This window comes from Mercenaria mercenaria, chromosome 13 (genome assembly GCF_021730395.1).
Source record: "Mercenaria mercenaria strain notata chromosome 13, MADL_Memer_1, whole genome shotgun sequence".
In the NCBI taxonomy this organism is placed as follows: Eukaryota; Metazoa; Mollusca; class Bivalvia; order Venerida; family Veneridae; genus Mercenaria; species Mercenaria mercenaria.
In genome coordinates this window covers 45,291,816-45,305,053 of record NC_069373.1, presented here as the reverse complement: position 1 = coordinate 45,305,053, position 13,238 = coordinate 45,291,816, and the positions used below count along the sequence as shown (strand labels likewise).

The window sequence follows — 13,238 nt, the reverse complement described above, 5'->3', positions numbered from 1 at the left end:
TAACAACAATAAACACACAAAAAATGAAATGACATGGAACGGTTGAATTCTGCTGTCCTTCATTGTCACGAAAATTATTGTGTTTATATTACATGTATTTGACATTTGAATAAAAGCAATCGAGAAAGAAAATATAACAACTGCAAACCAAACGTAACATTTTTTATTTCTTACGTTTATTTATTCCATTTGACATATATGTGTGTTGTCTTGGTTATTTTTAAACTTTTTAAATTATGAATATATCCCCATAGTAATGACAATACTTGAAAAAAATCATGCATTTAAATATAACAATGACAGTGTATATATGTATATAGTTTACATGTCTTATATAAATACAGACTGTTGCATTGAAGTTCAAATTGTTACCTTGATAGTGTACAAATATTCCATTTACAACATTTACGTAGCATCTTGTGAATTCTGGCCATGGTATAATATCAAGTATACATGTATCAAAGACGATAGTAGTTTAAAACTTTAATTTAGAATTCGACTTTATTGATGCAGTAAATTAATCAATAAAATAATATAGACATTTTACAGACATAATATAAGTGATTACGTTTGTGAGAATGACTACATTCAAATTGGTTAATTTCATAATTCATTTATCTTAAATGCATGTCATCTAAAGTAATACTTGTGGAATAAGCCTAATGTAACAGAAATATCAACAGATCAAAATAACTGAATAACCGTTTGATTGAAAGGCAATAAGTGTTTGGAGTCACTTCAGATACTCGTTTAATTAACGTTTAGTTGTGGCATTTACAGCCATAAATAATAGTTTACATAATCACAGCAAGTGAAAGGAAACACACTGGCACCAAAGGTTTTGATCTCACAGAAGAAACATAACTCTGACGTCAATATTTCTTTTTGCAAACAACAGTTTTGATACCTTGTGTACAACTATTTTGCCAGCATTTGTTTCTGTTTCAATCCATGAAAAAATGAAGTAACTCTCTGCTAACGTATGGGGAAAGAAAACTAAGTTTTAAAATTGATTTTCATCTGAGAAATGACACTGAAACAAGATTTCCTTATTTAAAAGATATGGCCAGGTCAGGCTGAATTTTAGAACATGCATATTTACATCCCTCGATGCAATCATATACACTGAAATGAAACATAAATGAATATCATTTATCCCACTTTTATCATCTTTCATAACGAAAAAGGCAATCGAGGAAATGTGGACACATTTGATCGACTCACCATGCAAGTTACAATGTCATTAAACTTAATTATTCAAATATTTGTTGTATGCATATAAATTACATACATGCAGTTCCGGTACTCGAAGTCTGATCTATAACAATTATGGAGTTATTTTTATTTATATCTTTTTAGTGGGATACTATATTCCAGAAGTAACATGCGCTCATATGATGATATTTGTACAATTACAATCCTTATAGTTACAGTTCATTGAAATGCAATGTGTGCACACCTGTGTGGCACATGTGAAATAATATTCCTAATGGTTAGACAAATCTTTGCATAGAAACAAAACGTGCATGATGTCTTTATAATTCTTAATATTATGACCTCGCTGCCATTTGAATAGAAGTAAAATAAGCAGAATTTACATCTACATATTTACATGCATAATTTATATCTCTTATAGGAATAACGTAAACCGCATTATCTATGAAATTACAGTCACAAAACGTATAAATAAAATATTGAAAATAATCATAATTAGAAATGTCATTATTAAGCACTAGAACATTTCTAGATGTAAAGACAAAAGAAACAGAATTCAAATTTGCAATTTGCAAGAACAATAGATAGTCATACATCGTATGCATTATTTTGTTATTGCTCAAACACACCATTACCATTGTTATAACGATAAAAAAAGAATAAAAATTCGTCTATAAAATATACATTCACAGGGCGTATATATTCTGTTGTTGAGAATAATCAAACACAATTTTAGCAATGTCATCACTATTCGTCTATCTGTAAAATATAGGTAAAATATGTATTTAAGAACTCATGACTTTCGTCAACGTGATAAAAGTCAATCATTAAATTACATTTTTGAGAGTTATACAAAAACACCATTTAGCAATATTAACACTAGGCGTTAGTGCTTTCTTTACTTGTAGAGGCAAACGAGTCATAAAGTGGATTTTCTCTGGCTATAACTCTTTCACTTAAAGTGCTGTCTCTGTCCTTTAGTTCAACGAATGTAGGTGTGTCATCATAAACAGGTTCATCTTCGCCGCTTGTGACATGTCTCCTAGATCTGTAAGAGATGATGTACGCATATTAACTAATGAAATACTGTGTTCTATCCGTTAAATATTTTTATATCTCATCACACACACTGAAAATATGAAATCTATATTTTCTCACTGTGAGAAATATAGCTCCGATCTACTTGTACATTGTGTATGAATCTTAAATTATTTGCTTAAAACAGGATGAAAATTGTAGTCGCACTGTGTTCATTATAGTATATTTCTCGACTCAAATTATTTTACTTAGTGAGGATTTCATTACGTTATAAAAAATAAAATAAAAAGGAACTTCATGTTGTGTGCGTCATTCTAACGTCACAACTCGTCTGACGTCATTCTGTTTACGTGCGCCTGTTGCCCGCGCTGAGATTAAAATTTGTTGCAAAATGCACATCTGAACGTAATTAAGCATAAAATAAAAAGAAAATTTGTTTGTTTTTCGTGAATATGGAATATATCTCACCTCGAAGCGAGATCATTTTCACATTTTCACTCGTGCTACGCGCTCGTGAAAATATTTGAAATTTTCTCACTTCTCAGTGAAATATATTCCATATTCACGATAAACGAACAAATATCCTCTATTATGTATTTGTTTTTCGTTAAGCATATAGTATATACGGCGATTATCATCTTTCCTGTAGCAATAGTGTTTTGATAATTCAATACAAATTATTGTTGTAATACTATACGAAAATCTTCTTGAATGAAATTGAAAAAGGAGGATGCATCTATTTTATAATTCAACACAGGTTTGGTAGACTAAAGTCAAACACTTATTGGACGGATTGTCGCAAATAGCTGAGAGTTTCAGTCTTAGGTTCTTCGGATCACAGGCAAATAGTTTTAATTATTGACAAGCAAGCCATTCCATAATTGTATCTTGTTTGATGGAAATCAATTAGATATAGTCATAACTTACTACCAACTATATTGAGCAGATTTTTAATTAACCAGGAATAGAAATCACATCTCGATACGCTTATTATATGAACTTTATTTTAATATACTAACCACATTTGAAATAGACAGGCACTTGACTAAAACAATTTTATAATAACCTTTGACCCTTTGCATACCTGTAACATTTACATCCTACTGCTACGGCACTGATAAGCACAACACCAACAACAGCACCAACAACAACCATCATGTTCTTCTCAATCCATGATTTCTAAAAATGGTATGCATACAAGTACACAGTGCTACATGGAGAATTCTCGAACAAGACTACTCTTGACTTATGTATTTTTCTTAGTTTAGTTAGATATAGCCAACTGATTGCAAGGAATGGTTTTTGCAAGAAATATTCAGCCACTCCGCATATGGTATTGAACTTTCTGTGCAATGTTTCCGGCTCATGCACTACTAAACCATACACCATTTCCGTTAAACTGGCATTAGGCAATACATGACTTGTTTTTCTAATTGAGAATTTTCATTCTATATCCCTTACATTGTGTTATGCAATATTTTCAGATATGGGAAAGTGTAACTTAGTAGCTTGCTCACCACCTCTTACGACTATGATCACATTAAAATGTTTCATTGATACTCATTTACTGGAATGATTGAAGCAACTTCCGTTGTGGGGAAATACAAATGAATGTTTTACTGCTGTTTGGTTTTGATAATGAAAAAAATAAAGATTCTTCCGAACATGTTGTTCGTTCAACTTAATCACAACTTGCACAGCTACTTACTATAATAGTTCAGTATTGAAAATTTCTATTTGACTTACATAACATAATGCTTAGAATATTTTAAAGAGTTGAATATACCTCAGGTGCTTTCCCCCCTTTCTGCTTAACTTCCAAAGGGAAGAGGGACTTCAATTTTTCTGGGGATAACGCATTAAATGCTTCTGCAATCTGTTTATTTGAGACATCTTGACCGTCGCACTGTGCATGGAATTCCACGGAGAAATTCCTGTTTTCATTATAAAGTACATTCAATTTCTACACAGTTTATAAGTAGTACCAAAATAATAGAAAATATCATATTGTATCTGTACTTAATGTATGAAAAAAATATAGTCATATCCTCAAACTGGCATATTTGTTGAATATGCTCAAATTGGCATACTTAAAGAACATGTTTAAAATGGTATACAAAGAAATACAATATTGCACAGACACTATAAATCGAAACTGGTCAAACATTATATGACTTCGCGTAGCATTACACGTTTGAAAAGCGGAAAAGGAAAATACAGAACAGCAGAATATATATTATTAATTGTTGTGCTAGTCGACGAAAACTGACAGAAAAAAAAAAACTTACTTTTTCTTGTCATTGTTCAAAAGTGTTACGGCAATATTTTTGCTATTGCGACAAGTCGTGATATTTAGTACACCTTTTATTCCGGCTGTAATGTTGTCATAATATGTCGAGTTTACCTCCTTCACAAACTCTAAGGTGTAGCTATCTGTGATCATAAATCATATATTCATTAGCTTTTTTAATGTATCAAAGAGACAAGCTTAAGAAACACGAGAGTTAGAAGTTATTAAAAATTTACATTTACTGTTCAGTTTGGGTACTGGTAACAATTATACACTTAAGGATTGCATAATCAAAACATGTCTGTCTAAGATATTTACCTTGTTATGTTAACACGAATGTGTATGATTAACGATAATTTCAAAACATGTATTTTAATTGAACGTACGATAAAAAGTAAATAATACGAACCAAAGCCTGTCGCTGCAGTAACAGTCAGTCTGGTGCTGCTTGTTTGTGTCGATGAGGTAGCAGCAGGTAACGTACTGCTTGTTTGAGTCGATGTGGTGGCAGCAGGTGATGTTCTGCTTGTTTGTTTCGCTGTGGCAGCAGCAGGCATTGTTCTTATTTGTGTCGATGTGGTAGCATCAGTTGTTGTTCTGCTTGGTTGTGTCGATGTGGTAACTGCGGGTGATGTTCTGCTTGTTTGTGTTGGTGTGGTAGCTTTGGGTGTTGCTCTGCTTGTTTGTGGCGATGTGGTAGCTACAGGTGTTGCTCTGCTTGTTTGTGGCGATGTGGTAGCTACAGGTGTTGTTCTGCTTGTTTGTGGCGATGTTGTAACAGCAGGTGCTGTAATTCTTGCTTGTTTCGACGTGGTAGCTGCAGGTGTTGTAATGTTTGTTTCGACAGATATGGTAGCTGCAGGAGTTGTACTACTTCTTTGTCTTGATGTGGCAGCTGCATGAGTTGTACTACTTGCTTGTGTTGTCGTCGTAGCTGTAGGAGTTGTAGTACTTGTTTGTAATGGTGTGGTAACTGCAGGTTTTGTACTTTTTGTTTGTGTCGTAGCTACAGGTGTTGTAATTCTTCTTTGTGTCGATGTGGTAGCTGCATTTGTTGCACTCGTTTGTGTTACTGTTGTAGATCCAGCTGATGTGCTGCCTGTCTGGTTTGGTGTGGTAAGAGTAGAAGCAGTTGTTGTAGTATGAGATGTAAGAGGCAGCGTCGAGGATGTTGAACCACGTTTACATACATAACTCCCGTTAGTATTACTACATGTATCTCCATTTTTACATGGATTGTCGCTATATCTACACTCGTTAATATCGCTTTCGCAATTCTTGCCTTGCCATCCTTGCATGCATCTGCAGATATAAGATCCAGCCAAATTAACACAAGTTCCATTATTTATACACGGGGAACTTTTGCATTCATTTACGTCCGTCTCACAGTGGATGCCGCTCCAGTTTGAAGAGCAGATGCACGTGTACCCACCGTCCACGTTAGAACATGTTCCGTTATTCTTGCAGGGAAAACTACCGCATTCATCCACATCGTCTTCACAAGTGTTTCCGGACCAGTTTGGAGGACAAATGCAGGTATAACTTCCCTCTGTGTTAGAACAGTTTCCGTTATTCTTGCACGGGGAACTACTGCATTCGTCCACATCGACGTCACAGTTGTTGCCGGACCAGTTTGGAGGGCAAGTGCAGGTATATCCGCCTTCAATGTTATTACACGTTGAATTATGTTTACAGGGTGAATTGTTGCATTCGTTTACATCAACAGAACAGTTTTGTCCTCTCCATTCTACAGGACAATGACATGTATAACTTCCATTCGTGTTGACGCACGAGCCTTCATTCTGACAAGGTCGAAATATATCACATTCATCGACATCAACAGAGCAGTTTTGTCCTGTCCATCCTACAGGGCAATGACATGTATAATTTCCATGCGTGTTGACGCATGAGCCTTCATTCTGACACGGCTGAAACATTTCACATTCATCGACATAAACAGAACAGTTTTGTCCTTTCCATTCTACTGGGCAATGACATGTATAATTTCCTTCCGAGTTGACGCATCTACCATTGTTGTGGCATGGATGAAACGTTTCACATTCATCGACATCAGCAGAACAGTTTTGCCCTTTCCATTCTACTGGGCAATGACATGTATAATTTCCTTCCGAGTTGACGCAAATGCCATTGTTGTGGCACGGATGAAATGTTTCACATTCATTGACATCCACAGAACAGTTTTGTCCTTTCCATTCTACTGGGCAATGGCAAGTATAATTTCCTTCCGAGTTGACGCATGAGCCTTCATTCTGGCACGGATGAAATGTATCACATTCATTGACATCAACAGAACAGTTTTGTCCTTTCCATTCTACTGGGCAATGACATGTATAATTGCCTTCCGAGTTGATGCATGGTCCTTTATTCTTGCACGGATGAAACGTATCACATTCATTGACATCAACAGAACAGTTTTGTCCTTTCCATTCTACTGGGCAATGACAAGTATAATTTCCTACCGAGTTGACGCATGAGCCTTTATTCTGGCACGGATGAAACGTATCACATTCATTGACATCAACAGAACAGTTTTGTCCTTTCCATCCTACTGGGCAATGACAAGTATAATTTCCTACCGAGTTGACGCATGAGCCTTTATTCTTGCACGGATGAAACGTATCACATTCGTTGACATCAACAGAACAGTTTTGTCCTTTCCATCCTACTGGGCAATGACAAGTATAATTTCCTACCGAGTTGACACATGAGCCTTTATTCTGGCACGGATGAAACGTATCACATTCATTGACATCAACAGAACAGTTTTGCCCTTTCCATTCTACTGGGCAATCACAAGTATAATTTCCTTCCGAGTTGACGCATGAGCCTTTATTCTGGCACGGGTGAAACGTATCACATTCATTGACATCAACAGAACAGTTTTGTCCTTTCCATTCTACTGGGCAATGACAAGTATAATTTCCTAACGAGTTGATGCATGAGCCTTTATTCTTGCACGGATGAAACGTATCACATTCATTGACATCAACAGAACAGTTTTGTCCTTTCCATCCTACTGGGCAATGACAAGTATAATTTCCTACCGAGTTGATGCATGAGCCTTTATTCTGGCACGGATGAAACGTATCACATTCATTGACATCAACAGAACATTGTTGTCCTTTCCATTCTACTGGGCAATGACAAGTATAATTTCCTTCCGAGTTGACGCATAAGCCTTTATTCTGGCACGGATGAAACGTATCACATTCATTGACATCAACAGAACAGTTTTGTCCTTTCCATCCTACTGGGCAATGACAAGTATAATTTCCTACCGAGTTGACACATGAGCCTTTATTCTGGCACGGATGAAACGTATCACATTCATTGACATCAACAGAACAGTTTTGTCCTTTCCATTCTACTGGGCAATCACAAGTATAATTTCCTTCCGAGTTGACGCATGAGCCTTTATTCTGGCACGGGTGAAACGTTTCACATTCATTGACATCAACAGAACAGTTTTGCCCTTTCCATTCTACTGGGCAATGACATGTATAATTGCCTTCCGAGTTGACGCATGAGCCTTTATTCTGGCACGGGTGAAACGTTTCACATTCATTGACATCAACAGAACAGTTTTGTCCTTTCCATTCTACTGGGCAATGACATGTATAATTGCCTTCCGAGTTGATGCATGAGCCTTTATTCTGGCACGGGTGAAACGTATCACATTCATCGACATCAACAGAACAGTTTTGTCCTTTCCATTCTACTGGGCAATGACATGTATAATGTCCTCCCGAGTTGATGCATGAGCCTTTATTCTTGCACGGATGAAACGTATCACATTCATTAACATCAAAAGTACAGTTTCTTCCTTTCCATTCTACCGGGCAATGACATGTATAATTCCCTTCCGAGTTGACGCATGAGCCTTTATTCTGGCACGGATGAAACGTATCACATTCATTGACATCAACAGTACAATTTCTTCCTATCCATTCTACTGGGCAATAACATGTATAGCTGCCTTTCGTGTTTCTGCATGAACCATTATTTTTGCATGGGTGAATTACATCACACTCATTTACGTCCTCGGAGCAGGTCGTTCCCGTCCATCCTGCAGTACAGTCGCACGTGTATCCTCCATCTGTGTTTTTGCAATTACCCTTGTTCCTGCAACGATGAAGAGTATCACATTCATTTATATCAGTAGAGCAGTTTTTTCCCGTCCATCCTGTGGAACAGTGGCACGTGTATGCTCCTATGCTATTGATACAAGTTCCATTGTGCAAACAAGGATTGTCGTTACACTCATCTAAATCAATGCTACAGTTCTTGCCAGTCCAGCCAGTGTTACATGAACATATATAATTTCCATTTTTGTTACTGCAGTTTCCATGAACACAAGGATGAATTTCTTTACATTCATCTGTATGATGCCGACATCGACTTTTAGGATCCCAGCCTTTGAGGCAATCACATCGGTATCTTTTAGGATAATGTAGGTTTACACATGTCCCGTTGTTTGCACACGTAACTACGGAACATTCGTCAAAATCATTTTCACAATGTTTACCTGTATACCCTTGGTAACAGTTGCATTTATAACTTCCGATTGTATTATTGCATGTTCCATTTTTGCAGGGATTACTTTGACATTCGTCAATATCATTTTCACAGTGTTTTCCTGCCCAACCAGCGTCGCAAGCACAACTGTAACTGCCGACTGAATTCGTACAGTTGTTACTATGTCGACTACATATCTGAAAATGCAGTTAATTTCTTTATGAAGTATACATTTAATTAATATTGAATTTTTTTAATATATTAAGAATAAAATATGAGATTCGAAGTAAGCAATCAAAATGGTAAACAGAATACACCGGAAAATACAAAATTATACCTAGTTATAAATGAAGTTTGAATGAGGAACTTGTATATAATAAACAAAGGTTATTTGAAGAAATATAATTGTTTGTTGTGTGTGTGTTGATTTGCCAGCAGTTGCAAATGATTAAAAATATTTGAAGTGGATAGGGGTTTAAAACTTTAATAAACAATTACATTGGCGAGTTATTACAATGATAAAGATTGCGGTAACTATCACAGAATACAATAAGGAATATTTTAAGGCATTCCGACTGGAAGGGGATAGTGAGCTATATAAATAGATGAAACGGATGAAGTAAAATAAAAAAATTACAACAAGAGCTTTGCAAAGTGGGGCAATATACGACCGAAGTTCTAGGAGGAAGTAAAATTTAAAGTTTTTCTCGCGTGTGTATAATTGAGGTGGATGTACTGTGGCAATGGGTGGGATGATTGGAAGTTTAGTGTGACAGCGGTCATGGAATACGATATTTTCTTATATTTCAATCTTGAGGTTGGGCTTGGGGCGGGGGATAATATGTATGTCTGTATGTGTGGTGGCGGCGTCGAATAATGTAGACTGATGCACTCCTGATATCACCTTATCGCCACCCACCTTTATTCCAGGTTAAAGCATTGAGTACATGCCTTTTGGTATGTGCACTACCCTTTTTATGGATATTTAAAACATGTAGACCATTGCCAAGAACAACAGAATGGTACATAAAATTTGTACTGGAATCGTAAAGACAGTACCTAATGCATTTAGTCTTCGTGTCATGTTTAAATGCAAGAATAGCGAAGCGAAATGCACGTTAGTTTCGTGTATTAACGTCTGCAGAAGCCCAGATATGTTGGTGACCCCGATCATTTGTCTTTGTAACTATAGCAAATCTGTGGGATTCTGTAGACCTTAATACACAAAAACGTACATTATCCCTACATCTATCCAATCCTAGGTTTTAAAGCAGACGCTGTTTTTTTCCTTTCTTTCTTTAGTAATGGTAACATTACCTTAACAGCCTTTTCTCATTACCAAAACAGCTCAAAACATCGTGTGAAATTGTACAGGTACACGCCAAGTTTCGTGTATCTTAAATGTACCAAAGCCTAATACCGCTCAGTGGAATGTTGATAAAGGTGGGAATATATCTGTCAAAATTTGTAATTGCATAAAACCTTTTCATTTTGCCTATTTCGGTCATGCACAGACAGAGAAAAAACGTATACAAACAAGATTTCCGTGGGCAACCGCTGTTGATGAACGTTTTGGATATGCTGTTACGGGACAAGCATAAGCAAATAATGGATCTCGAATCAATTTCGACCGAAGTCGAATAGCCCAAGACTTTTGAAATCTTTTTATATTCCTTTTAATTTATTACAAATTATCATTTTTCAACTTAACTTTACTTTATCTTGTAATAAGTGCTACCTCTACTGATACGCGGCTGCGTTGACGTTCAGTATTATTGTATTATTACGCGTATCTGACTCAAAGTAAGTTAACATGCCGTGATTTAATCCCTGGCAATGATAGACAAATAACATTCACAAAAGTACAATTTCGTTTGTTTTCCTTTAAATTTATTTGAGTCGAGAAAGTTGACATGCTAACTGTAAAGAAGTTTTCCGCTGTCGTTAACAATAGCGCTGTTCAGTGCTCGTTAAGGTGGAATAGCACTTTGTACTTTTTTTACAACCCGCATATGACTTTGATATCATATTAAAGTAGGAGTTATTCCCGGCATGAATGTGTAACTGTTTTCTTTGTTGTTGGTGAAACTTTTTAGCTATGACGCCGCAAACATTATCATGCACTTCTGTTTTAGCGCCACGTTTAAAAGCGATAAAAATCGGTTTATTTTCTCTGATTTGTTTATTTTTCAATTTACGGCAAAGACATTCTCAACTTTATGTTTGTTATTCAAGGGTCTACGGCGCTGGACAGTATTTGTCACTTTTGTTTTCAAAACGATGAAAAATAAAACAAAAAAAACAACATTCTCAAAATCTTAGGTTTTTTTTGATGAAAAAAAAAAAAAAAAAAAAAAACGCACACTCGTTTAAATGACGGAAAAACGGCTCGAATTTTTTTTGCCAAAGTTTTATATATTCAAGAAAAAATTATTTTTGATAAAACAAAGAAAAATTGAGAACTTTTACCATCTAGTATTCTTTTTAATCACTGACTTTGTCCCCTATCCGACGAACAAAAAGTGACGTCAAAGTGCGTTCTTAGATACAACGCGGATGTTTTCGTAAAAATATTCTATATACTTAAAAAGGCATGTATGCATTGAATATTGCCGTATAATTGTACTTCTTCTTTACTCAATTCTTTTTTGTTTTATGATAAAAATATTTCATGAATGAATTTTATAACAATTCTGTTTCCAGATGTTTTTTAATTTGGCAAAAATGTGCCGTCATGTAGGCAATCAAGGTCATTTATAAATATACCAATTTTTCATTTTTTTATGAAAAGGAAATTTTTAAAAAAATTAATAGCTAAAGAACGTAAAACCTGAAAAACGTTAAAAAAGATCTCGAGCCCGTCCGCTTCGCTCAATAGGGAGAGCGCAGATCTACAGATCGCGGGTTCGTGAGTTTGAGACCTGAGCGAGACGTACGTTCTCCGTGACGATATGATAAAAGTCAGTGTCTGAAATCATTCGTCTCCCACCTCTGATTCATAAGGGGAAGTTTGCAATTACTTGGCGGAGAACATGTTTGCACTGGTACAGAATCCAGGAAGACTGGTTTGGTGAACTGCCCGCCGTTACATAACTGAAATACTGTTGAAAAACCTAAGACAAACAATCAAAAGAAGGATCTCATGACTACAGTGAGGTCACACGAACATGTGACATAACAGATTCAACCAAGTGTAGTGATAAAGACTTTCAGGACGACTTTTCCGCAGCTGAAATAATTTTTTCTAAAATGTAGTACTGTTTGACAATACCTTGTTTTCCTTTATAATTGTAGTACTTTGCAGTGATAGGTGTTAGTATACAGAGGTTTAGCTTTTATACACGTACTTTTACCCTTGCTAGTATTTAAAGTAACAGTACGTACTTTATTTTGTTAAGCATCCCAGATGTCGCAGTTGTGAGCATTACAGTTTCAATTCACGCATATAATTACAAGTGTGTGAAGTTGGCGAGAAGTTCGACATTCGACATTGAACATTTGATCTCAGAACGACATTGGACATTTGAAGCGTGAAGTTGACAATAAATTAAACTTTCGACATTGAACATTCGATCTCAGGACGACATTGAACATTCGATACCAGAACGACATTGGACATTTAATTTAGAACACCATTAGACATTCGAATCCAGAATTACATTGGACATTCAATTTTAGAACGACATTAGACATTCGAATCCAGAACAACATTGGACATTCAATGTTAGAATGACATTGGACATTTGATACCAGAACGACATTCGACATTCGATTTCAGATCGACATTGAACATTTGATTTCAGATCAACATTGAAAATTCGATTTCAGAACGACATTCGACATTCGATACCAGAACGACATTCGACATTTGATACCAGAACGACATTCGACATTTGATACCAGATCTACATTCGATTTCAGAACGACATTGGACATTCGATTTCAGATCGACATTGAACATTCGATTTCAGATCGACACTGGACATTCGATTTCATAACGACATTGGACATTTGATACCAGAACGACATTCGACATTTGATACCAGAGCTACATTCGACATTCGATTTCAGAACGACATTGGACATTCGATTTCAGAAGGACTTTGGACTTTTGATACCAGATCGACATTGGACATTCGATTTCAGAACGACATTCGAT

The 13,238-nt window shown here is 35.9% G+C and overlaps 1 protein-coding gene across 1 annotated transcript in view; it reads right to left on the bottom strand.

Moving 5' to 3' along the window:
- Window positions 1-149: 149 nt before the first annotated feature.
- LOC123530371 (neurogenic locus Notch protein-like) overlaps window positions 150-13,238 on the bottom strand; it is a 38,567-nt gene continuing 25,478 nt past the window's right edge. Inside the window, exons 5-9 of the mRNA XM_053521680.1 lie at window positions 4,953-9,276; window positions 4,542-4,686; window positions 4,040-4,187; window positions 3,338-3,432; window positions 150-2,263 (exon numbers count right to left, since the gene is read on the bottom strand). Of these exons, the coding sequence (XP_053377655.1) occupies window positions 2,095-2,263; window positions 3,338-3,432; window positions 4,040-4,187; window positions 4,542-4,686; window positions 4,953-9,276 (4,881 nt within the window). The 3' untranslated portion in view covers window positions 150-2,094. The remainder of the gene's footprint in view (window positions 2,264-3,337; window positions 3,433-4,039; window positions 4,188-4,541; window positions 4,687-4,952; window positions 9,277-13,238) is intronic.